The following is a 24,207-nucleotide window of genomic DNA, read 5'->3' as shown; positions in this document are numbered from 1 at the left end:
ACAACTAACCAGTTTTAGTCAGGGCAAACCAGTTTTCAACACAGATTACCTGAAAGAGTGCAGTCAATTACCCTTTTTATATGAGCACTACTTAAATATCCTACTTACCATTAAGAATTTCTGTGTCCCCTGATCCAACTGCATAAACCTTCTTCTCAAATCACTATTTATAAAGCTTTCCTTTTTTTTCCTTATTTTCCCAGGAAGGGCAATGGGTTTTGATGAGTTACCAACTCTCTTATGTTTGCAGAGTCTGCTATTAAGAAAAAATTTTTCATGTAAAATTAAGTTAACCCACAGGGAACCACACCCAAATAATGTTCATGTTCTGGGAGCATTCCGAACTTGACTTTGACTCCTGATACCCCCAAGGGATCAGTTGCCGCTCCCCAGCTCAGCTGCACCAGCCTCCAGAGATTACCCAAAGTCACTCCCCTTATAAAGACTATGTATGCTAAATAGATTTCCTTTAAACTACTTGGTGAGAAGAAATGGAGGATGTCAGGTCAATCACCCATGATTGATCTTCAATGTGTTTCCTTTCTAGATAAATGTTTATTATGTATAAAGTACATGTTATATATGTTTGCTAGTATTCTTACATGAATCAGCAACTCAAAATGTCCTAGATCAACAATACTAATAATGTCCAGATTGGTAGTTCTAAAAATTAACTAGGTCTTTGATTTTTAGAAGGCCTGGATTCTCCATAATAACATTTTTCAAAGGTGACTGAATATTTTATATATTCCACAGGATGTCATTACAGATCTTCAAATAATCACTTTTTCTAGCCAAATAAACCACCTATTTAAAAAGTTGCTAGTAGATGGATGGGTATCCAAAATTGGTTTAACTATTTCATACATTACCTGGACAAGAAGGCAATTCTGCAAGCAGAACAGATAAGCCATATAAACTAACAAGCTTTCAAACTACTAAAGGACTCCAGAGCTTAAATAAGGATGGTCACAGAACATGCCACTTTTTATGGAAAAGTTTTACTTTATTTTGTAAAACGCAATGCTTTGAGTAAATTTACTTTACTCTTTCAAAGCAATGCAAATACAACGATAAGCATTTGAGTAAAAAGTACCATGCCTTATGAACTCTTTTAAAACACTGAAGGTATACTGCTCACTAAAAGTAGAAATATGTGATCCAATTACAAAACATAACACCTAAGAATAAACACACACAACTGAATAGTCATGAAAAAATAGAGAATTAATAAAAATATTCTGTTTAAAAATATTAAATTCAAGTTATATGGAAATTTTATGCATAAAAAATCATATGTATAATCAGAAGGACTCTTCAATGGTCATTTCTGAAAAACAAATACTAACTTTAGTTAAAAAGTTAAACTTTTAACTTTTTTCAAAGTACTTTCAAAACTTCACTATTCAAATTAAAATAAGATATTTTAACCATTTATTCCAAAGGCATGTTGTATAGTTCTTATCCCGAAAGATCTCTTTGTGGTATACATAAGTCAGTCTGCTAACAGAAAAGAGTAAGAAAAGCCAATCTAGGAAAGAAAATAGTTTAATTAAGTGAGAGTCCAAGTATGATCTCAATGTAGTTTAGTGTCTTTTTTCCCTCCCCATCATTTCTATTCACGTTCGAGAGGGAGAGTAACGTGTAGGTAGTTCACCTTGATCTACATTTTCTCTCTGGGCTGTGATACAGTAGAAGGAGGCACTACTTCACCCTCTCCGGTTCACCAGACAGGAATATCTAAGCCCAAACCTCATGCCTGTCCCTGGGCTGCAATAAGTAACATTTATTTCAGCAACACTATTTTGGCACCTTAATACAAATTAACCATTAAAAAAACAAAAACCAGAAATTCAAACTGTCCATGGACAAATAATCACTTAAAAATTGGGAAAATGAGAAGTAAATATAGCCCCAACCACTTAAAGTCACCCCTCTTTATGTTTATACTTAAAACCCTAAGTATAAAAACACAGGCATTCCCCTCCACTGCATCAAGAAACAATGTCCCTCATTTGTATAGAACGGGTTGGGAGCTTTGGAAGACAGACATAAGTTTCAAGGCCACCACTCTTATCCATTAGACTCATCTTTCCCATTCTCAGTCTGCACACCCACAGTGCTGGAAGCTTCGGGGGCAGGTGGCTGGGGACAGCAGGCCTGCCTGGAAGCCGCCACCATGCACAGGGGAGTCCTCTTCAGCTTTATCACTCGGTGGGGTGTTGGCTTTTTGTCAGAGAGCAACACCTTTGCTGGGGGCAGGTCTGTGCCTCCATTCTCTGCACTCCTGGCCCCACAGGGAGCCTGAGAACACCCAGCTGCCTCCGTGTCCACAGGGGACGTGGCCTTTAGGGGCTCAGAGTGCTGAGCTGCCTTTCCACCGCTGCCGCCTTGAAACCGGTTTGTCACCAGCCGAGCCGAGGCCTGGACTGCGCTGGCCGGAGACACCCTGACTGAGGCTGAGTTCTTGACTTTTATCTGGGTACTTGTGGAAGGGCCCAGAAACCTGACTGGTTTAGGACCAGTCTTACAGTTCACACCTTCTTCTTCCTCTTCACTGAATGTTATCAGCCGCCTAGAAATACAGAAGCATGTCATTTGCAGCACTTACAGGTTTAGTGACTAATGAAAACATCTCCATAGTTTACCTTCAGAGTTAACAAAAAGGCTTTTGTTAAGAATTAGAGTCAAGAGGTTTATAGGTACCTGCTTCATCTCTCATCTCCCACCAAGGCCAATATGCAAATTAGCAAGGTGACAAAAGATTGTTTCACTCTGAACACAAACTGTGTATTAATAAAAGCACACATAATGTTAATACCACCAGCAAGTTAAAATTTGGAGTGTTACACAAGAATTATATGATATATCAACCCCGTTCCCAAGAATCCCAGTGTCACCCAGAGAATAACCAGCAACATCCCAAGCTGTTTTCCCCAGAACTGCAGTTACAAGAGATATAGTGAGGAAGAAAAGGATTTCCCAGTCAAATAAATTTGAGAAATGCTGCTGCATAATTTTTTCTCCTCTTGGAGCCTTAAAATCCATGTTACATTAAAGGTTACAAGAAGGCCCATACTAAAGACATCTCTTTAACTTTGTTAGATCTGTATTTCCCGATCATTCTGTAGTGAAACCTTTGACAGCCAGTAAAGTCTACATTCTTTGGACTTCCTGGGGACTGCTAGAATGGTCGAAGCCATGGTGCAGCTGGAAGTGTTTTGAATTTGAGAAGTATCAGACAAACCTCCAAAGATTCCTAAACTGAGTTTACTATTCATTATAAAAAGCCTAAAGGGTGAACATTTTTTTAAAACGACCTTAAAACTGTCAAATAACCATCATCAAAACCCTGTCTGCTCCTTCCATTGTTTCAACCAGCTTCACTTCTGAGGCCCACCCCTTTGAACATCCAGGGTGCCAGCGATCCTCCAAGTCCACTCCCTCGAAGGGCCACACAGCATGGGCGTGCTGTTGGAGGCAATTATAACACAGTGAACTCCCATTCTTGCAAATGGCATCATAACGGCATGGTTATCTGAAAATTGCCATATGTAGCAAAGAATGCAAAGACAGTATGTTCAACCCTAAAACTCTACTGAACACTTTCTCTGGTGAGTCAGATGGCTCCTTGGGACCTCACAAGTGCTTCTCAGCCATCATCATCATTATCCTGTTGATGCATCAAAAATGATGCTTCTTAAAATCCCAAAGAGAGAACTAACACAGAGGAGAGTCTCCACCAGCCATTCCTGCCTGCTCTGTTTTCGGTCTACATCTTCTACTAGAATTTATACTGAAGTTTCTAAACATTGGCACCATTACCATGTTGGTCACATAATTCTTTGTTGTGTGTTCTAGGATGTTTAGTAGCATCCCTGGCCTCTACCCACTAAATGCCAGTAGCTTGCCCCCCCACCAGCCCTCCCACAGTGTGACAACTAAAAATGTGTCCAAACATTGTCAAGTATCCACTTAGAGGTAAAATCACCCCCTGCTGAGAACCACTGCTCTTGACTCAAATAATATTTGCTAACTTTAGGTTCAAAAGGCAAAAAAAAAATGATAAATAAAAATAATAAAAAAATTATGGCCTTTAAGAAATAAGATCTGTTTTGACAAGAGATGATTAACTACTAAAAACTAAATAAGCCTTTCTACATTTCTGTGAAAGATCCAAAGAGCAAAAGTAAGAAAGTAATCTGAAATTCCATAGAGGCACTGAATCAAATTTTAGATGATCAAGAAATCACAACATCTGACGGCCACGAATAAAACTGATACCATAAAAGAAATATGATTTTTAAAAGTATTTTACATTTTAATTAATTAATTAATTAATTTTTAGAGATGGGGTCTCACTCTGTTACCCAGCCTGGAGTGCACTGGTACAAGCATAGCTCAGTGCAGCCTCAAACTCCTGGGCTCAAGTGATCCTCCTGCCTCAGCCTCCAGGGCTCAAGTGATCCTCCTGCCTCAGCCTCCAGAGTCACTGGGTCTACAGGCATGCGCCACCACACTCAGCTAACTTTTTTTCAATTTTTAGAGATGGAATCTCATGCTGGGCTGGTCTGGAACTTCTGGACTCAAGTGATCCTCCCACCTCAGGCCCCCAAATTCCTGGGATTACAGGCATGAGCCACCATACCCAGCAGAAATATGATTTTAAGTGTATTTAAAACCTAGTGAAAGACACAGACATGGAAGAGTTTAATGCTAATGATTTCATGAAACACAAAAGAACCTATTAAATAAAAATGCTATTTGTGCCAATAGGAAAGAGAAAGGAATTCAGAAAAAGCCATAAGAAATTTCAAGTCTAAATAGATTTTTTGACTACTGCCAATAAAGCCTGGGATTCCACTTTTGTGGGGAAAAAATACTTACCACAGTACTCCCACTGTGTCCACTAGTATTTTTAAAATCACTTTCCCAATAAGAACATACAACACATGCAGTTTTAGAGAATTATTCCTACTTTTTACATAGCTTTGGTAACTTTGTATTTATCAAGATCTATGTGTTGATGGTAAGGCAAAATATTTATCTAGGTGATTAATAAGCTTAGTGAGGTCAAGAACTATTATTATTCACTGTCCCTTCATAAACGCAGTAAAAACACGGGTCAAAAACAAAACAAAACAAATAATCAACAGAGCACAGGTGACCTCTTTCGAATTGGAGCCATGTGACGCAGGCTTCCAAGTAAAGGCCGCTCTTCTAGAGTCCAGCACTCTATCAGCTCGTGAGGCACCCGCCAATAGCTGACACCTGCAAGACAAGAAGACTTACTTAGGAGAGCCACCGTCCACTGCAAAATGTTAAGCAGCACTGTTTCACCTAAGATTGGCCAGAAAGAGTGTGAAGTTCATGCCTCCCATTTGACCAGGGAGGTGTGCACAACACCAGCTGAGACTGTCTGGGTCTCAATCTATGACTCTTACTCACTAAGCATGTGACTTGGGAAAGTTATTTCTGGGCCTAAATTTTCTTATCTGTGAAATGATGACAATAACAGTATGTACCTCCCAGGATTGTCATGATGATTAAATGAGTTAATAAATGCAAAGCACTTAGAACAGGGTCTGGCACAAAGAACTCAAAAAACCTTAGTACCTTTATCATCAGTGGCAGTGCAGGGAATAGTATCAGCACTGACCGTGGGGGTTATAACACTCGCCCTGTCTGCTTCACTGGGTTGCTGTGACCATCAAATCAGGGAAATGTTGTGAACCACTCTGTAAACGGCAACCACTATGCAAATATAAGATATCACTATCTTGTAAGCACTTTTTCAAACAAGAATAATCTGAGCTAATGTGTCAGGCCAAAATTCCAGTCAAATTCATTCTAATTTTTAAATCTGATGTTTCTGACTGAAAGCTGAAAAATAGATTCTTATAAGCCTTAAGAACATTATTCTAAGTGAAAGAACCCAAACAGAAAATGTCATATATTATATTAATCCATTTATATGAAATATCCAGAGAAGGTAAATCCATTGAAACAGAAAGCAGACAGGTGGTCGCCAGGGGCTGCGGGAGAGTGGGAAGTAACTTCTTAATGGGGATGGGGGTTCCTTCTGGGGTGATGAAAATGTTTTGCAACTAGACAGAGGCAGTGGCTGCACTTTTTGAATGTAGTAAATGCCACTGACACATATTCTTTAAACTAGTTAATTCTATGTTATGTGAATTTCACCTCAATTTTTTTAAAAAACCCATAAATATCATATACAGAGATATCTGAAAAAAAGCTCAAAGAATTGTGTTGAATAAAAATTGTTTGGCATTAAAAAAAAAAAAGAGTAATCTTATAAGTTCCAATAATGGATTTGGTGTCTTTATCATTTAAGTTCTGGTAATATAACCAATTTAGCAAGCTGTGCATGTAAACTATTATATATAATAGATATGTTCAATACTCAAAGAACTCTATGAACCTCATTTTAAGACAATAACTTTCTGGAACTACTAGATCATGTTCCAAAACCTACACATGCTATAAAAACATTCCCAAATCTGGCCCATTAAGTTTGCCATTTTTAAAAGTCAGGTTTGTTAAGATATAATTTACATAAAATAAAATTCACCCCTTTCAGGTACACAGTTCAATGTATTGTATATAGTCATGTACCAATAGCCACAATCAAGATATAGACCATTTCTATCACACCCAAAAGTTCCCTCATACCCCTTTTTAATCAATGCCTTCCCCTCCATCCCTAGTTTTGTCTTTTCTAAAATGTCATATATTTGGAATCATACAATATGTAGCCTTTTGCGTCTGGCTTCTTTAGCATAATGCTTTAAAGATTCATCCATGTTGATATATGCATCAATGATCATTCCCTTCATTGTTGAGTAGTATTCCATCGCATGGATACACTGCAACTTGTTTAAATAACTTTCTTTTTTATTCCTGCCTATAAAATAATTCATGCTCACTGTAAAAAAAATCTGGAAATTATAGAAAAGTATATGTAAGAAAATCAAAATTGCTCCTAATCTGATGACCAGGAATCATGGCTCAGGACAGACTAATATATTTCATTCCAGTCTTTTTTCTATTCCTATGACATGTACATAATTGAAAACATTTTACATTTAATTTTTGTTTCCTGCTTTTTATCATTTTTATAAGTTTATTAAATTGTGCTTTTTTCAGTTATAGAGGATAAAAAAGTTATAAATTGTAAAAAGAAATTTCCTACAGAAATACATTTGGAAAATTGATATAATTGGTTGTGATCAACTATTTTCTAATTGTTATTTTAATCTATGTAGCCATGATAAAATGATATCATGGAAATCTAAACCATCATGGAAATTACCAAATCTAAACACATTACTCTGTAAGTCAGATTATCTCATATCGATGAAATAAAAGTGGTCAGCAGTGAGGCTTTTTACTACTTCAGTAATGCACAGACTTGGATAAAATATATGAGCCAAGAGTCATCTTCTGACTTAACTTTGCCTTTTTTACCAAATTCTGAATAGAGCTGAAGAAAGCTTCCAGTGGAGGGCATATCTTGTAATGGCCAAAATAAATTAGAATCTATTAACTTTCAGTTTGATGCCTCCTTAGTTCTAAAACATTTATAGTTAGGTGTCACTGGTTAATTATCTTTTCTGACATCAACTTTTTTTATCTGTAAAATGAAGGCAGAATAATAGTCATAATAAAACTTACTTGTTTTAGAGTATTACATTGAAAATTCTACTGAAAAGTAAAAAGAACTGTGCAATTTTGAGTTATTGTAATTTTGCAATAGATTTTATAAACACACACACATGCTCCCAAGCATGCACTATCTTTTTTTTTTTTTGCAAAGCTTTTGCTTTTACAAACACGTGTATTAATTCTTACTATAGATATTGCTTTATTCCACATTTGAAAGTAGATGTCACAGGCCACAGACTAATTCAAGGGACCTTATTTTTTTTTTTAAACAGTGCAGCATCTGGTCTTCTGGCAGAAAATTCAAACAATGTTGTTGGCAGCTATAGGGTTATCCCTTGGTGAGTCTGTTAATAGATTGTGGAGTTTATTTGCACGCTTAGCCACCAATATTCTGTGGCGCATGTTTTTCATCCCATGTATTTTCTATGTTGGCTACACATATTTGGTTTTTAAAAATTAGTTTTACAACTGAAAAAAACCTTAATGATTCATATTTTATGGCTAGCTAATGTAAGTTATTTTATTCCAGTTGAATATAATTTTTATCTTATCATTGACTATTTTTGATCTGTTAATATTTCTTCTGTAATTTTAAACTTCCATATCTTCTCATATTACTACTAACCTTTCACTGCTAATATTTCTTAATTTTTCTTTCTCTAATATTTCTAATTTAATTCTGAGGCAATTCCCCAAGAAATTTTCAGAAAAAGTATTAAGGAGGGATAATGTAGACTCTTATGAAGGACTATTTTCTAGATTACTATTATTATTATCATCATGGTTATTTTATATTACACAATAATTTATATTTGCATATCTACTGAGAAAATTAAATTATTTTTATGAAAGTACAGTAACTCGGTGCCTTAGTTTATTTTCTGTTGCTTATAACAGAATACCTGAAACTCGGTATTTTATAATGAAATTTCTTATAGTTCTAGAAGGTGGAATGCCCAAGGTCAAGGGGGCACATCTCACGAGGGCCTTTTTGCTGGTAGGGATTCTATGCAGAGTCCTGAGGCAGCACAGAGCACCACATGTGAGGGGGCTTAACGTGTTAACTTCTATCATTTCTTATTTTATCATCGGCATTCATCTATATAAAAGTTATTCAAGGGCCAGGCACAGTGACTTATACCTGTAATCCCAACACTTTGGGAGGCTAAGGCAGGAAGATCACTTGTGGCCAGGAGTTCAAAGACCAGCTTGATAAACATAGCGAGACCCCGCCTCGACAAAAAATAAAAAAACTAGCTGGGCATGGTGGCTCATGCCTGTAGTCCCAGCTACTCGGGAGGCTGAGGCAGGAGGATCACTTGAGCCCAGGAGTTTGAGGCTGCAGTGAGCTATGATCACACCACTGAACTCCAGCCCAGGTGACAGCAAAAGACCCTGTCTCTGACCCCACACACATATACACACACACACACAAAAGCTATTCAAAATAATGCTAATAGTTTTATTATATTCTATCCCATGGTGTGCCAAAATGTATTTAACCCTCAATCATTAGACATTTAAATTGTTTTTGCTTTGTCCCTACTATAAATAATGCCTAATAAAACATCTCTGTTCATAAGCCTTTGTCTGCATTTGATTATGTCCTTTAGATTCCTAAAGTAGAATTACTAAATCAAAGAATATGCACAATTTTCATAGTACTGATGTGACCTGACAAGCTACTTTGCGAAGAAGTTAGATCAATTTTTACTCCTGCCAAGAATGCATAAGAGATCTTTACTAATCTGATATATAAAAATGGTTTTAACTTAATATATATTTAATGGATAAATAATGAGAGTGAACCTATTACTACATGTTTATTTCTTTTTCTGGGCATTTTATGGTCATGAATCTTGTACTTTTTTGGTAGTAGGGGTTGAGTTGCCTTTCTAATCAATTTAAATAAACTCTCTCTATGTTAAGGATATTCTTTGTCCAGTTAATGTAAAATTAATTATCCTAGTTTTTTATTAGTCTTTTATTTATAATTTTTTGTTTTAAAGTTAATACTTTTAATATTATATAACCAAACTGATGCATTTGTCTTTATGATTTATTTTGAACTTATAATTTCTCTCCCTATGAAGAAATAAGTGATTTACTTAAATTTTATCTTAATTTATTATAGTTTCTTTTTTCATTCATAAATTTACCTGAGGTTATTTAGATAAATGATTTGAGGTTAAAGTTTTGTTTTTCTTCCCAAGTATATTTCTCAGTTACTTATTAAATGATCTATCCTTTTTCTACTAATATATAATCCTATTTTATCACATAGTATTTTTATTCTCATAACTTTATTAGAGTTTACCCTTGATTTCTGCTCTATTCTTACACCAGAAACACATATTTTTTACTATCATAGGTCTACAGCATGTTTTACTATGTTAGACACATCCCCCTAATTACTTCTATTTCCTAAAAAGTTCTTGCTTATTTTACCAGTTTTTTCTTTCAGAGGAATTTTAGAATCATTTTCTCAATATTCCCAAAGAGTTCCATTAATATTCTGATAGACCCATAATTTAATCTGAGAAGAACTTTATAATATTTAGATTTTCCATTTAGGGTCATGGTATGTCTCACCACTATCTTCAGGTCTTTTTTACAGATGGATGGATGGATGGACAGATAGATAAATACATTTTAGAAGTTTTCTTCATGAAACATCCAAGCATTTCTTTGGTAATCTGAAGCACAGTTATTTTATGTTTTGTTTATTGCTATTGCGAATGAGATTTTCCTCTATAATTTCTAATTAATTTATCATAGGTAAACTGCTGCTGTGTCTACTTATATTCTATCTAGCTGGTTTAGTCTATTAAACTTAGCACATAAAATACTTTCAGTTTATTCTTTTGGGTTTTCTAAGAAGATATTGTCTACAAATAACATGACTGTCTTTTCCCTTCCAATAGTTTTTTCTTCTCTTACTTCTGTTTCCTGTCTTATGGATTTCCACAGGCCTTCCAGAACTTCATTAAATTACAATGATGTAATAACTATGTAAATGATCAATAACTTTGTAAAAAGTTAGTGATCCCAGTTTTCTGCTTCAGCTTCCAAAGTCAGGGGAGGAGGAAGCCATTCCCAAAGCTTCCAGAGGCACAAATGGAGACACAGAGAACACCGAAGGGTTTGTTCTTCAACTTGAGTATAAGTGCCTCAAGGTGAATGAAATCTAAAATAATAAGCTTAAAGACATCATCCTGCCTCCTTGAGAAGTACGATCAGAAAGGAAAAAGGAGGCAAAGTGAAGGGGGCAAAATTAAGGAGTGGAAATAGGGCTGGTGCTAGCACTGCCTGAAGGAAGAACAGCCAGTGCAGAGCTTTTAAAAGCCTCTTCCTCTCCTTTTACTCAACCTTGTATGACTGGCAGTCTGTCTTTAATAGCTTTTAAGATCATCTGAGAATGGGATGTGTCTTATTTATCTCTGGGCCCAATTTTAGGACTTCTTATAGTACTTTGCCCCAATAGGCATGTAACACATGCTTGTTAATTAAGAAAAAAAAATACTTAGGCATAGAACAGTTAACCCTCTGTGATACTTAAGCAAGTGGTATGGCCTTTCTCACACTTAGTTTCCTCATCTATAAAATAGGAATGGTAAATAGCATACAGGATTGTGTTAGGACTACAAGATACTGAATGTAAACCACTTATCACACTGGGTATGAAACAGCATTATTATTATGAACTCTCACTAAGCAGCTTGATAAAAATGATCAATTTTCAAAGTGTGCATTTAAAGATTATTTTAATTGTTTTATAAGGATTCTTTAGACATTTTCCCAGCATTATTTTTGTTTTCTCTTCCTTTTCTTGATTACATTAATTTAAAAGTATTCTTAGGACAATGCATAATAGGTACTAAATGAACTCTTGTTTAATTGAACTTAATAAGCATAACTAACAGAAGCATATTTGAGGTTACTGAATTATAAACTACTAATAATATCTAGCAACTCTTTGTAAGTAAATTGCCTCAATGTTACCATGAGATGACAAATACCTTGACACGCTCGCAAAAATACTTTTTCTTTCAAAAAAAGAAATGCGGTATTTGAGCTTACTTTGTTTTATTATGGAGGGGTCCACCTGCTTCCATGAAATGAAAGAATTACACTGTACCTTTTCCTTCCCAAGCATCAAAGGCATCCATCATTTTCTTCAACTCTGCTACTGAATAATAGCTCCAAATGTACTGAACGTTATTTCCCGCCTCTCTAGAAATATTGTGAAAAGTAATGAAAATATACTATCCAGGTATGAATGTGTGTACATATACACAACTAATAGACATTCAGTAAGTGCTTGTTAATTAAGGGAAAAAAAATGTAGGTATTGAGTAGTTGTTCTGTGACCCTTAAGCATATATATGCACATATATTAATATACATATACACTGTATCATATAGTAACCTACATTTGATCTCTTTACCATGGTAAAGCATTTGTTAATTCCACAATATAGACCATGTAGACAAATCAACACATCTTTAAAATCAAGTGTTTTAAACAAATCAGTTAATTACAATAAACTTAGAAAAGATTCAACTTTGACTAAAACTTTTCTAGCATTATATCAGGTACCTACACATCTTATATAAAAGCATCCCTGCCTATAAAGAATTCAGAAACTGATGACATACTTTTATCATCTAAAAAGTAAGCTTATACGGTCATGCTTTAGTCACTAATATGTGACCCAATCCAGTTTCCCAGAGAATTTTTTTAAAAAGTTTGCTAAGTGAATTGACCAGTGTAAATATAATAAGATTACAGGGAAAATATTAAGAGAATAACCCTCAAGAATTTATCAGGTTCAAGTCACAGAATTCTAAAGGAACCAGGGAACTTCATCATTTCTCAGAAGAGGACACCAAGGTACAGGGTGGCTCTGGGTCACTCGATGGGCCTGCTGACCTCTAGGCTGGTGCTTCTATGGCCTAGGGAAGATACCAGGCATGTGGCTTTCCTTTTCTTTTTGTTAAAGCCTCTGACGGGACTCCAAGGCACCCTCCCAGTTGAGAAGCACTGTACTAAATCATGTAGATGGCCTGTAGCTTACATATACTGCATGTGAAACGGTCTTAATTATAATCTCATGAAGCAGGCCTATCTCAACAGCTACTATCTACTACCCTCTGTCTACTACCAGTCTACTGAGAGGTACTGATGATGGTCCTTTTTAGTTAAGCACAATACTCCATGCAGTAAAACCTCTTAGAAGAGATCAAGATTTTATTTTGTTCCTTTTTACATTTAAAATGCAGACATACCTTTTAAAAATGCTTTTACTGTGAATTCTTCCTCCCAGCTGCTTATCAATAGCATCTGTTCCATCAGTTTTGGTGGCATACACACCAATAATTCTACTCTCGCAGCTTGCACCAGATGTGTTAAGATAGTGGAGAACCCAAACTGTTGGTTTATTGCAAACTAAACCATAGGAATCACAGAAGTCTGTTAAAGCCTGAAGCAAAAATATATATAAAATTTGAATTTAATTCCAGAGTCAAATAAAAATGAATTTGCTCTATTACCTTCATGTACAGCTATAATTTCAGTCGGTCATAAGGGAACTAAAAAGATTATAAATTTCAGCTTAGTCTTTATGCCCTTAAAAACCAAACATTCATTTTTTTAATTAATTGAGGCGGGGGGGGGGGGGGGGGGGGGAGATAATCACAAAAGTGCCACCCAAACTCCAACGCTTTTTCATCTAGAGAATCCTTTTCCACATGGAAATTCCATTTTATTTCCTCCTCTTTTACCCTGCCAACATCACTTTTAATTTTATAATCTTCATATAAAAATTAAAAGTTAGACCTTTTCTTTTCTCTTTAGAATATTTTCCCCAAAATTTCCCATTTGACTTAATCTTTCTTTTATTTCCTACTTACTAAACCATGGCTAATCCTTATTTTTAACTCCAAATTTCAATCTTGGATTAACCAGATTAACTTCTTCTTTTGCACTGAACAATATGAATATGTGAACTCAATATATACTGTCTGAACTCATTTGGCATTTATCCACCTATTCATTCATTCACTTGAATATTAAGTTACAACTCTGTGCTGAGTTCTCTCAGAAAAATATTTTTCTTAGATGCCCAAAGGTGCTAACAGCAGATATAATACTTTCAATAAGACAAACACAGGTAATGAAGCTTTTCAAGTCATATACAATCTTTCAAATGTGATTTAAAATAAAAGCAGCTTTAAAAAAATTTACTGATCTCAAAGTGAATTAATCAAACGAATGCTTTAATTCAGTAACAAACTGCTACATTCACTAAATCAGGTAAGGCATTTTGTTATTTATCATGGCTACTCTTTTAAAAAATCATTTTAGTAAACAACATGATACCCTGTATCCTCACATAGTATAATATTTCTCTTAATTTAAAAAGAACTCGAGGAACAGAATAGTTCTATTAAACAAAACATCAAAAAGTGCTAAAACTTTAATGACGAATATAAACTCAATAAACCTTTGAAAGGCAATGTAATATACTTTCCTAGAATTTTGGCCTTAAAAAAATGAGTAGCATGAAGAAACATGTCTTCAAAAATTACAAAAACTGTTTGGTTTATATGACAACACAGCTATGCAAAATAATATTGCTTTGTGCATAATAAATATATATATTTTAAAACTTAAGAAAATGCCAAGACCTTTTTAAGTTCTATATTTGACCTTAAAGAATATGTCTCCATTTCATTGGCCAAGTGGTCAGACAGGCTGTATGGATAAGGGATGCCAAAATAATCGGCCTCTTCCTGTAGGGCCACACGAGTTTGCTCATCTGTAGGAATCTGAACTTCTCCATGAAGATAATCCAAAAGGTATTTAAATAGATGTCCATCACGGTCAATAACACAAGCCCCTAGAAAACATTCAGTTCAAAAATGATTGCAAAGATTCATATGATGATCAATAAAATTTCAACAACTCAAACTAGGTCTGAGGACCTCTACAATTAGAAATACTTCTTTCTCACAAGAAGGTTAATATCTAGTGTTCAGAGAGGTTCAATTAATCTAACTAAGCCAGACTTTTAGTTCTTCATTCAAACAGCGGATATGATACACCAGCAATGCTCAGCTTACAAATAGGTGACATCCTAAAACTGAAATTTGAGTGAGCTGTGTGGGAAAACCACCTGTATTTCTATAACAATGCATGTAAGTCTGAATGTAAACGTGTATCACCAGGGTCTCCATGTGTGGTTGTGTGGGTGTACAGTGTGTACCACTCCCAGGCCAAGGGGATGAGTGAGGCTGAAATCAAGCCCATGCTCTGTGCACCAAGCCATATACCCTGGCATGGAACTGCATCTTCCTGGATAAAAGGGCACCCTTTTCAAATTTGCACAAAGAGATTATATGAGTTAGTAGTGGACTTTTATATTCTCACCCACCATGTAGGAAAATATATTCTGAAATCCAACTGGAACTTTGGATGCAATGACCTTATTCCCACTATGGCCACTGCAAAAAACAAGGACCCCAGACTGCATGCAGAAACAGAAGCTTATCCCTAACCTCAGCCCAGCTGGACCAGGACAAGCATAGGAATTGCTCACTAAGGAGGGCATGCGGGGTACTCATCAATATGTCCACTGTTTGCAAATCAGCAACACCATAAGCCTGGGGTTCCTACGTGCAGGTATGCCATATGTTTGAAACTGTTGTGTTAGTTCCTTTGTACTGTGAGAACCTAAACTTTAAAAAAGAAGAAATGCTATGCTAGTACCTTCTGCATAGGGTTACTCAATAATTCCTTTTCTTCCTTGATTAGCTTAGAAAAGGGAATAAGAAGCTAAAACTTGGGGGCACAAAAGAAACTCAATCACTGCTTATTATCTTTTCCCCAATAAACCTTTTTTTTTGCCCAGGTGACATCAAGCCCTGGGCACCAGCCATCAGTGATTTTTTCCATTCTTTCAACTGCCATTTAGCTGGCAAAGCAATGTCCCAACACTGGGGTTATTAGTAGAACAGCTCCCCATGTTCAAGACTCCTCAATTCTTCTAACACAAAACCAAGAGTAGGCCCTGGGGCTCACAGATAATGCAAAAAGCCTCACTTGTGTTGATGAAGTTTCTTTACAACCAGCAGTAGGTTCAGTGAGTCCCAGAGCACTTGAAGCAGAGAGCAGACCCAGAACCCTACCCACATGACTTACAGTTTCTTCTGAAACACCAATTTTTGGTCCTCTGCCACTGAGGGACTAATGGTATCATTGCACTGAATTTTCTCAGCCGTGCATGTCAGCCCACACAACAAGACTACACAGCTAGGCTAGGTGGCAAGTATAACACTAATTCTACGCTGATGACAACTGCTCTGTCAGGTATAGGGGCAGCTGCTTTGTCCAGAGAAATACATTTTCTAACTTGAAGAACACAGAGAGAAGCTCATCTATTTAATCAGCCTCAATACCTTCACCTGTGAAGCCACATGACAGTAACGACTTTCAAAATATAGTTAATCCCCATAATTAGGTCATGACTGCCTTTACGCGCTCTCCCTTCTTTGTGAACTTTTAGCAACACTATCACAGGTTTTCAAACTGGTATTTAATCTCTCCATGTAGTAATGAATCTCCATACAGTCCTAATGATCTCAGTAATCAGTACACTAATCTAGTATGTTCTGTTGTAATTAGGAAAATCAAAAGGAATTTAAACTGGACTCCTATGTTAATGAATATTCATGATCATGCTTCCAGACTTTAGACATTTACCTGACTCATCTGTTTTTAGAGGAAAGCGACCACTGAACATAGACGCCAACATAGAGTCTTTAAAGCGGCACAAGGACTCACGCCGGGCTGTGTAAATACAGCCACCCACGTTCAGTCGAAGAACATCTAGCACCTCTTCTGCCTTGTGGCCTTCCATTGCTCCCCCAGACACCTGAATGTTAGCCAAACAACACTTTCAGAAACTTCAAAACAATGGCGGTCCTGGTCCCCCTCTGCAAGAACAAAGGACAATCGTCCCTGACATTTCCAACGACACATGAAATAGATAATAAGTACATTATAATGTGATTGAAAATAAATTCCTCAGTACTAGAAATATGGAATTGAAGGATTTTATACAATATGAATTTGATAAATAAAAATAACAAGGTATGTTGAGAAGTTGGAAAACATTGCCTCAGAGGATTTGTAAAAGGTAATAAACTACAACCAACCCAATCCTAGCTGCTGAAATGACTGTTGAAAGAATTAAACATGTTAAGGTGTGGTCTGTCACATATCAGGCAAAGGTGAGGCGAGCTCATGCTCTTCAGCATTCACCTATCTTTCTAACTGCAGTCAGTCTGAGGGAGCCACGCAGACTGCAGAGGAGGGCGGGGGACAGCATGGAGTTGAGCTGCTGGGCTTTCTCACTGACTAGCTCTGGGATCTTGGGCAGTTAGTATTCCTCTTCTTGCTTCCTCATCCACAAAATGGAGGCAGCGATGGTGCCTATCTCAAAAGGACTATCAGAGGAATAATTAACAGAACATATAAAAAGCATTTAGAACAGCCTCTGGCTCAGAGTAAGTATTCAATAAATGATAAATATTATGTATAATGATATAAATTTTACCATAAGGTGTATACTGAGGAACTTGATATTGACTCTGGAGATTTAAAGAAGCAAAAGAGCAGAAACTATTAACAATGATACTTGTTAATTCTTAAGTTAGATAATTAAGGAATATATAATTTATCAACTGAGATTATAATTCTATGTATACCAGTAGCCAGGATGGTCCAGAACTACAAATAACACCTCCAAATCATGTGGCTTCTTCACTCTAAGATGGCTGAAGCTCTAGGGAAGTTTTAGGGGTTTGATTTCTTAATCCATTCTAGAGATTGCTGAACCGCAGGTGATACTGTGGCATTTCTATGGAACCCGAAACAATACTGTGATGAAAAAGCTATTCCCAATATTGAGACTCTGCAGTTATCTACACATTTCACAGCAAGTTTAAAATGACTGCCAAATGGCTCAATGATGTCCATGTCAACTCACTCTTATTCAGTGATCAACTAAGATCCTTTTGTAGATACTGCAATTTAGCCAGTTTCCAACAAAATGGAGAAGTAGACCACTAGAATCTGGGGAAGACCATGTGTATAGAACACGGTCAGTGGACAGAAACCATTTATGGACCAGAGGGCCAGTCTTCTAAAACCACTTAACAATGTGACTTCTTGCACTGCCTAGAAGTCCTGGAAGCCTCACTCCAAAGATCCATGAGAGGGAACTACCTCTGAGGCATATGGCCCCAATTACCAGCTCCCTGGAATACTATCTATCCTTCAATGCCCTGGGCAAACCTCACTTCTTGCATGACCTTCCCAAGTACCCCACCCCCACCCCCAGGTAGACTCCTTGCACAAGTCTACTAAAATACTTTGTATTTCTGTCCACATTTTATTCCACTTGCTTAATCCCTCTTTTTGATCTGTAAGCCACAACAGGCAGGGCCTGTGTACCTCTTAATAATTCCCATTGACTGAATGCTTACTCTGTATCAGCCACTGTAAGAGACACTTGACAGACATTACCTAACTCACACAAAAGCCCTACTGGGTAGGAATTACTGTCCCTGTTGACAGATGAGGACACTGGGGTAAAAAATAGAGTGATCTGTACAGGGACCACACTAGGGCTGCCTGCTAGCAGGTGGTGGAGCCAACCCCAATCCACCTCAGCAGGACCAACGCCAAGTTCTTCCTGCTCACCCCACACTGCCTCCCTCGGCCCTGTTTCACCACTATGGCCCCTGACCCAGGCCCTTCACTAAGCATCTGCCCTTCTGAAGACTTGGGGGCTACAGGAACACAGCAGCACCCCACTCCAATGATTTAAGAGCTACTCCTCCCCCTTCCCCATTCAGTCTCTCCTAAGGAAGAGGTGCGTCACCGTTCCACGGCCAGACCTGTGGTGACACTCCCCAGGCTCCACCCTCAAATGCACCACTTGGGCTCCCTGTTATGTGGAAAGTGCCCGGCCCTGGCCCTCGGGTGCAGTGTCCCCCCAAGTGCGGTCCTATGACCATCTGCATCAAAACCATCAGGAACGCTCAGGAAAATGCAGACATCCAGGCCACAGCACCGAGAACCTGGTTCAAAAACTCTGAGGAGGGGTCGGGATCCGCCTGCGAACCCCACTTTGAGCAACGTCACTCAAGGGGCTCACACTCCTGTTCCAAAGCAGGAAGAAAGGAGAGGAGCTGAGGCGCTGAGGAGCTGGAAAGCCCTGCTGAGGTCTCCCGCGGCCCGGGGACCCGGAATCGGCCCGGAGCCCGAGCCTGCAGCCCGGGGCGCCCGTGGATCGGCGCGGCCCGGACCCTTCCTCCGGGAGCCCCGCCGCCTCCCGGGCCCGCGGCCCACCGGCGCCCGCTCTTCCGCGCCGGCGGGGCGGGGCGGCGACCTCCCCGACTGACCTGCGGCCCGCCCGGCCCTCAGCGCGGCCGCCGGACGCCGCTGGGCCGACGCGGAAATGAGCGGCTCCTCAGCTGCTGGGCAACTCGTGGCACAGGGCGGCCCCAGCGGCGCCCCCGTGCGGCCGGCCCGGCGGCGGCGGCGGAACGGAGGCCACGCCCCGGGCACGCCGCGCCACGCCCCAGAACTGGCCCCGCCCCCGAGGGCCGCCTTGGGATTGGCTGGGGGTTGGGGGAGGAACAGGAAAGATCCCTCAGAGGGGGCCGGCGCCGGACCCCGGAGGTGGTCTCGTCCGTTCAGAGGCTGCTTTCACAGATGAAGAAAAGAAACAGGCCACAGAAGTTTCGATTGTCCAGTGTCACTAAATAATGACGAGAATTAGGATGTTAGGTGTTCCCACCCCCGGGTCAGGGCCCATCCTTCCAAACAGGGTTGCTCCAACACCAAGGTGTATAACTATATTGCAGTTGGATATGTCCATGTGAAAAGTGTCTGCAGTTCCCAGAGCTTTTCCACATGCAGCATTCTTGTTTAATTCAGTCTGTGTGACAGTCCTGTAAAGGGTGACATTTTAATTCCCATTACAGCAAGGAAAATTGAGGTGGGAGCAAACATTTATTGAACACTTTTGTACACCTGATCCTGTGCTAAGGCCTTTGTATGCATTACTTCATTTTCTCTTAAAGATAACTCTAAAAGAGTTCTTTCGGTTTCCAGCTGCATCCTACGTTGTTAGCTATCTTAAGATGCACAAAACACAGTCCTGTCTTCAAACTGCTTCCCCAGAGTCAATAATATTTGGCTCCAAATTCCTCTGACTGGATCTTAGAAGGGAATAAGCCAATGAGAGGTAAGTCCATCTACTCCCTCAGATGTTAATAGTCTTGGGAGAGAGGAAAGGTTTGTTCAACCTGTAATTATCAAGCACTAGCTATAGAGCAGGCACTGAGAGCAGAGGACCGAGCAAGACAAACAATAGGGATCCATGGACCTTACAATCTATTAACACTATAGCAGTCAGAAAACTTTTTCTGTAAGTATTTTAGGCTTTGTGGGCCATACACAACTACTCAACTCTGCTGTTGTAGTGTGAAAGCAGGCATAGACAAAACGTAAAGGAATGAACATTGCTGTGTTCCAGCTTTATTTATGGACATTGAAATTCAGATTTCACATAATTTTCATGTGTCATGAAGTAATCTTTTAAAAATGGCTTTTTTCAAACATTTAAATATGTAAAAACATTTTTAGATCATGGACCATAAAAAAACAAATATTGGTCCCTATGCCTTCATTTGCCTACCCCTGTTCAAGTGGGAGAAACAGACACTAAGCAAAATAGTTATAGTGATAACTGCTTGGGAGGAAGGAGTCAGGACAATGTTGGGTGGAGGGGTCCTCACTGATGAGGGGACACTTCGGTTGAGAGCTAAGGGTGAGAATGAGCCCACCTTCTGAAGGTATTTTAGGAGGAAAGGTATTTTAAGAACAAGGGACAGCAAGTGGAAAGGCCCTGAGGCAGGAAAGGACTTGGCAATTTGTAGGAAGGGAAAGGACACTAGTATCTGAAGCTTGATGAGCATCAAGACAAGGTGAGATGAGATGAGGTTGAAGAGAATGGCAGGAGCCAGATGGGAAGGCATCGTGTGGCTATAGTAGGAGTTTAAATTTCACTCTAAGGATATGGGAAGCTGTTGAGAGGTTTTAAGCAGGAAAGTGACATGGCAGATTTACTATTAAAAAAAAATCACTCTGACTACTGTGGTGATAATGGATTGGAGAGGTGTGAGATGGAAGTAGGTGACTGCTGCAATAATCCAGGAGAGAAATGTCATAGTTTCTCCTTGAGTGGTGATGGCAATAAAGAGAAGTAGATGGATGAAAGAGATAGAAATGACATAAAATTTGCTGATGGATCAAATATGATGTGTTAGTTTGAGTCTTCTGAGAAGCAGACAATGATATTAGTTTAAAAACATGCAAAAGATTTACTGGAGCGAACACCTATGAGGGAACAACAGGGAGGCATCTGAGAGGAACTGGGAAAGACTTTAGACAGTTTCAGTTCCTGTGGAGGACAGGAAAGGAAGGGTAGGAAGAGTTGTAGATATGTTGCAGTTCTAAGAAAGCTTCAGCACAGCCAATGGGGAGTTTTCAAGCCAAAGTTTCCCATCAGAAGAGTCCTGTGTCTCCCAGAAATGGAGGTGCCTTAGTCTCCCTGTGCGCTCACTCAGTTGCTGGCTGGGAACAGTTGGTGGGAAATGCAGCCTAAAATCTGGTGATGGATTTCTGAGCACAGCAGCTGGGGCCATCAGTCAACAGTGCTCCCTGCAACTGTAGTTCTGAGAGGTGCATTTTCATGGATGCCACACATGAGAAATAAGGGAAGAGGGGAAATGCAATACTACCTCTAAATTGTTGGTTTGAACAACCGAATGATGGTGAATTTACTGAGATAGTGAATTATGGGAGAGGAATAGATTTGAGGGATGAGATCAGAAGGTATATTTTTTACTACTAAGATTCAGATGTTTAACAAACATCCAAGTAGAGAGATCAAATAGCAATTGAATAAATCTGGTGCTCAGGAGTGACATTCTGTGCTGAAGGTGTACATTTGGAAGGTGTAAGTATTTACAACCATGGGACTGAATGAAATCATCCACGGAGAGGGCAGATAAATCAGAAGATACAGGATGAAGCACTGACTCCAACACTTAGAAGTCAGACTTAGAAAGGGGAGCCAGAAGGGAGGAGGGGAGCCAGGGGTGTATGGAATTACAGGAACCAAGAGAGCAAAGGGTCACTGATGTCAAATGCCACCAAGAGATCACAGGTCCATTAGATTTGGTAATGTGGGAGTTCTTGGTAACCCTGACAAGAGCAATGCAGTTTCAATGCTGTGGTGAGGCTGCAAACACAGATAAAAGCGGATTGGAGTGTGAACAGGAGATGGGTGACCGGATATAACTCCTTACAGAAGACTTTATTATAAGGAGAAGTAGAGAAGTGGGGCAGTAGTTGAAATGGGATAAGGGGTACAGGGAAGGAGTTTTAGGATGAGAGTCACTAGAGCAGGTTATGTTGAAGGGAATGATCCAGTACATGGGTTGGGATTGCTGAGGCAGGACAGGGAGGGAAAAACTGAAGGAATGAAATACTTGCAAAGGAAAGGGGTACTGGAGCCAGACCACAAGTGGAGGAAATTTCTGTTTGCAAGAGCAGAAATGGAAAGTAAAACAGAGAAGATAGATTTAAGTCCAGGTAAGTTGGTAGATGTCACAGAGGGAAAATGAGGAAATTGTGATCAGATGGCTTCTACATTCTCAATTTAGTTTAAAGCAAGGTCAAGGGCTGAGAGTAAAGGAGATGAGGGATGGAAGAGATTTGAAGAAGGAGGATGAAATATGCATTATTTATCTTCGGAATTGAAAAGTGAACTTTCTACAGAAATGTGATAGGCTTACCAAGAAGGGATGAGTGTCCATTTGAAGATTATAATCATTACAACATAGACAACAAACCAGTCATCCTAGTTATATGACTTTCATCCAGCAGCATTCAACAGCTTCACTGCTGTTGCTGAGAAAGTAGATAACTGGGCTCAACCAGGGCTGGGATTGAGCCAAGTAGTATGATGCAAGGAGAGAGGGAGAAGAGAGTTGAAGATATCTGTAAGTGGTTGACTACTGTAATATGGAGTCTACACTGGGTAAGGAGGGAAATCAATATATGAATGTGATGATGCATAGTAAAAAGGTAGCGAGGTTAATGGATTTGAGATCTCAGTGGGGTTGAGGAATTATTCAAATAGTTATACTAGAGTAAGTGAGCTGGAAGGATTGAAGGTAGTGGTCAGAGAGTATAACACTTGAATTCAGGATTTCAGAGGTAATTCAATGATTACAATGCCCAGGTTCTGGGCTGAGATAGGGTGGAAGAAAATTTAGTAGAGGTGAAAAGTTTAAAGAAATGGCAAACCAGGTTGTAAGATGAGTTAGCCCCATAAATACAAAGTCAACAAGAATGGAGTGGATGGAGAGAAAAAGATGATGAAACAGAAGCCAATGTCATCAATAACTGATGATTGGAAGAGTCTTAGAAAACTACATTGAGAGAAGGAGAGATCCTCTGTCTGGGTGTGTGTGTAAAGTTAAAATTACCTAGGGCTTAGAAAGACAGAGGAGGAAAAATTGTTTGGAAGTGCTAATGAAGAAAAAGAAGACACCAGCCCCACCTCCTGGCTCTGGTATATGTGGGGAGTAGAAGGAAAAGTAGTTTCCACTTAAGAAGGCTACAGAGGAAGGAGGACCTCTAGGAACAGACAAGTTTCAGTAAAAACTTCTTAAAAGATGACAGTAACATTTAAAAGGAATTTTAGAGGGCTCTGTGGCGGTGTTTGGGAGTAATGGGAAAAGTGAGGAATTGGCTCAGAGTAGTGGACATACAAGCAATATGGGGATGGAGCCAGGTGACAGTGGACAACTTCGGGAATTGGGACTGCTGGGGTGATTACAGTTAACAGAAGTCTAGGCAGACCAAGAAAAGTGCCAATGCTCTCTTAATCCAAGGCCAGATATTTAGCTCAATAGCATTGGTGTAACCCCACCCTCTGGCTGCTCCCAATTGTTTGATGGACTGAGGGAAGGGAAGGGGCTTACAAGGAACCAAAGCATCAGGAAAACCCTTGGGAGACTAGGCCCTCCTGCAGCTCTCCTGGAAGTAAAGAATAACCCAGCTCTGATGCATGGGAGCTTGAAGGGAAAGGAGAGAGAAAGCAGCATATAAATCAGAGCCCAGTTCACAGACCTGATTAGCTTCAAGGCTGCCCTCCACTTCTGGCTCTCCCGAAGGTGGAAGACATAAGCACTTGTCATTGTTAAGGAGAAACAAATAACTTTGTGACTATCGTCCAGGAAAAGATTCCCAAACTATAAATACATTCTTCCCTCAAATCCTGGACAAGGTATGGGAGAATGAAGGTGCTTGTTGCTTCTTTGGTCACAAAACCTAGAAGAGTTGGAACAGTTTTCTTTTAAAAATGCCTGATG

General features: G+C 39.0%; 1 protein-coding gene across 4 annotated transcripts; it reads right to left on the bottom strand.

Moving 5' to 3' along the window:
- Nucleotides 1-982: 982 nt before the first annotated feature.
- KCTD18 (potassium channel tetramerization domain containing 18) lies at nt 983-19,267 on the bottom strand. Of its 4 annotated transcripts, none has more exons than XM_045559826.1 (7): nt 19,159-19,267; nt 16,451-16,683; nt 14,377-14,588; nt 12,976-13,169; nt 11,825-11,919; nt 5,169-5,271; nt 983-2,575 (listed from the first exon to the last, which is right to left on the bottom strand). In XM_045559826.1, the coding sequence occupies exons 2-7, from the start codon at nt 16,605-16,607 to the stop codon at nt 2,074-2,076; spliced, it is 1,263 nt and encodes a 420-aa protein (XP_045415782.1). In that variant the 5' UTR covers nt 16,608-16,683; nt 19,159-19,267; the 3' UTR covers nt 983-2,073. The 4 variants fall into 4 exon arrangements, with proteins under 4 accessions (XP_045415782.1, XP_045415783.1, XP_045415785.1 ...); XM_045559827.1 differs by having other exon boundaries at nt 16,451-16,622; nt 19,159-19,266; XM_045559829.1 differs by lacking the exon at nt 16,451-16,683 and having other exon boundaries at nt 19,159-19,260.
- Nucleotides 19,268-24,207: the final 4,940 nt, after the last annotated feature.

The sequence above is a fragment of the Lemur catta genome, chromosome 8 (assembly GCF_020740605.2).
Source record: "Lemur catta isolate mLemCat1 chromosome 8, mLemCat1.pri, whole genome shotgun sequence".
NCBI classification, from domain to species: Eukaryota; Metazoa; Chordata; class Mammalia; order Primates; family Lemuridae; genus Lemur; species Lemur catta.
The sequence above is the reverse complement of the archived record's forward strand: the minus strand, read 5'-3'. Positions and strand labels throughout refer to the sequence as shown.

Bases quoted from the DNA above. Each gene is read 5' to 3' on its own strand.
- KCTD18 (XM_045559826.1), bottom strand. From the start codon at position 16,607: ATGGAAGGCCACAAGGCAGAAGAGGTGCTAGATGTTCTTCGACTGAAC. The intron at 13,170-14,376 runs GTCTTGGCATTT...TTTTTGCTTCAG, and splicing joins CAAATATAGAACTTAAAAAG to GCTTTAACAGACTTCTGTGA. The intron at 11,920-12,975 runs GTATGTCTGCAT...CAATATTTCTAG, and splicing joins AGTAAAAGCATTTTTAAAAG to AGAGGCGGGAAATAACGTTC.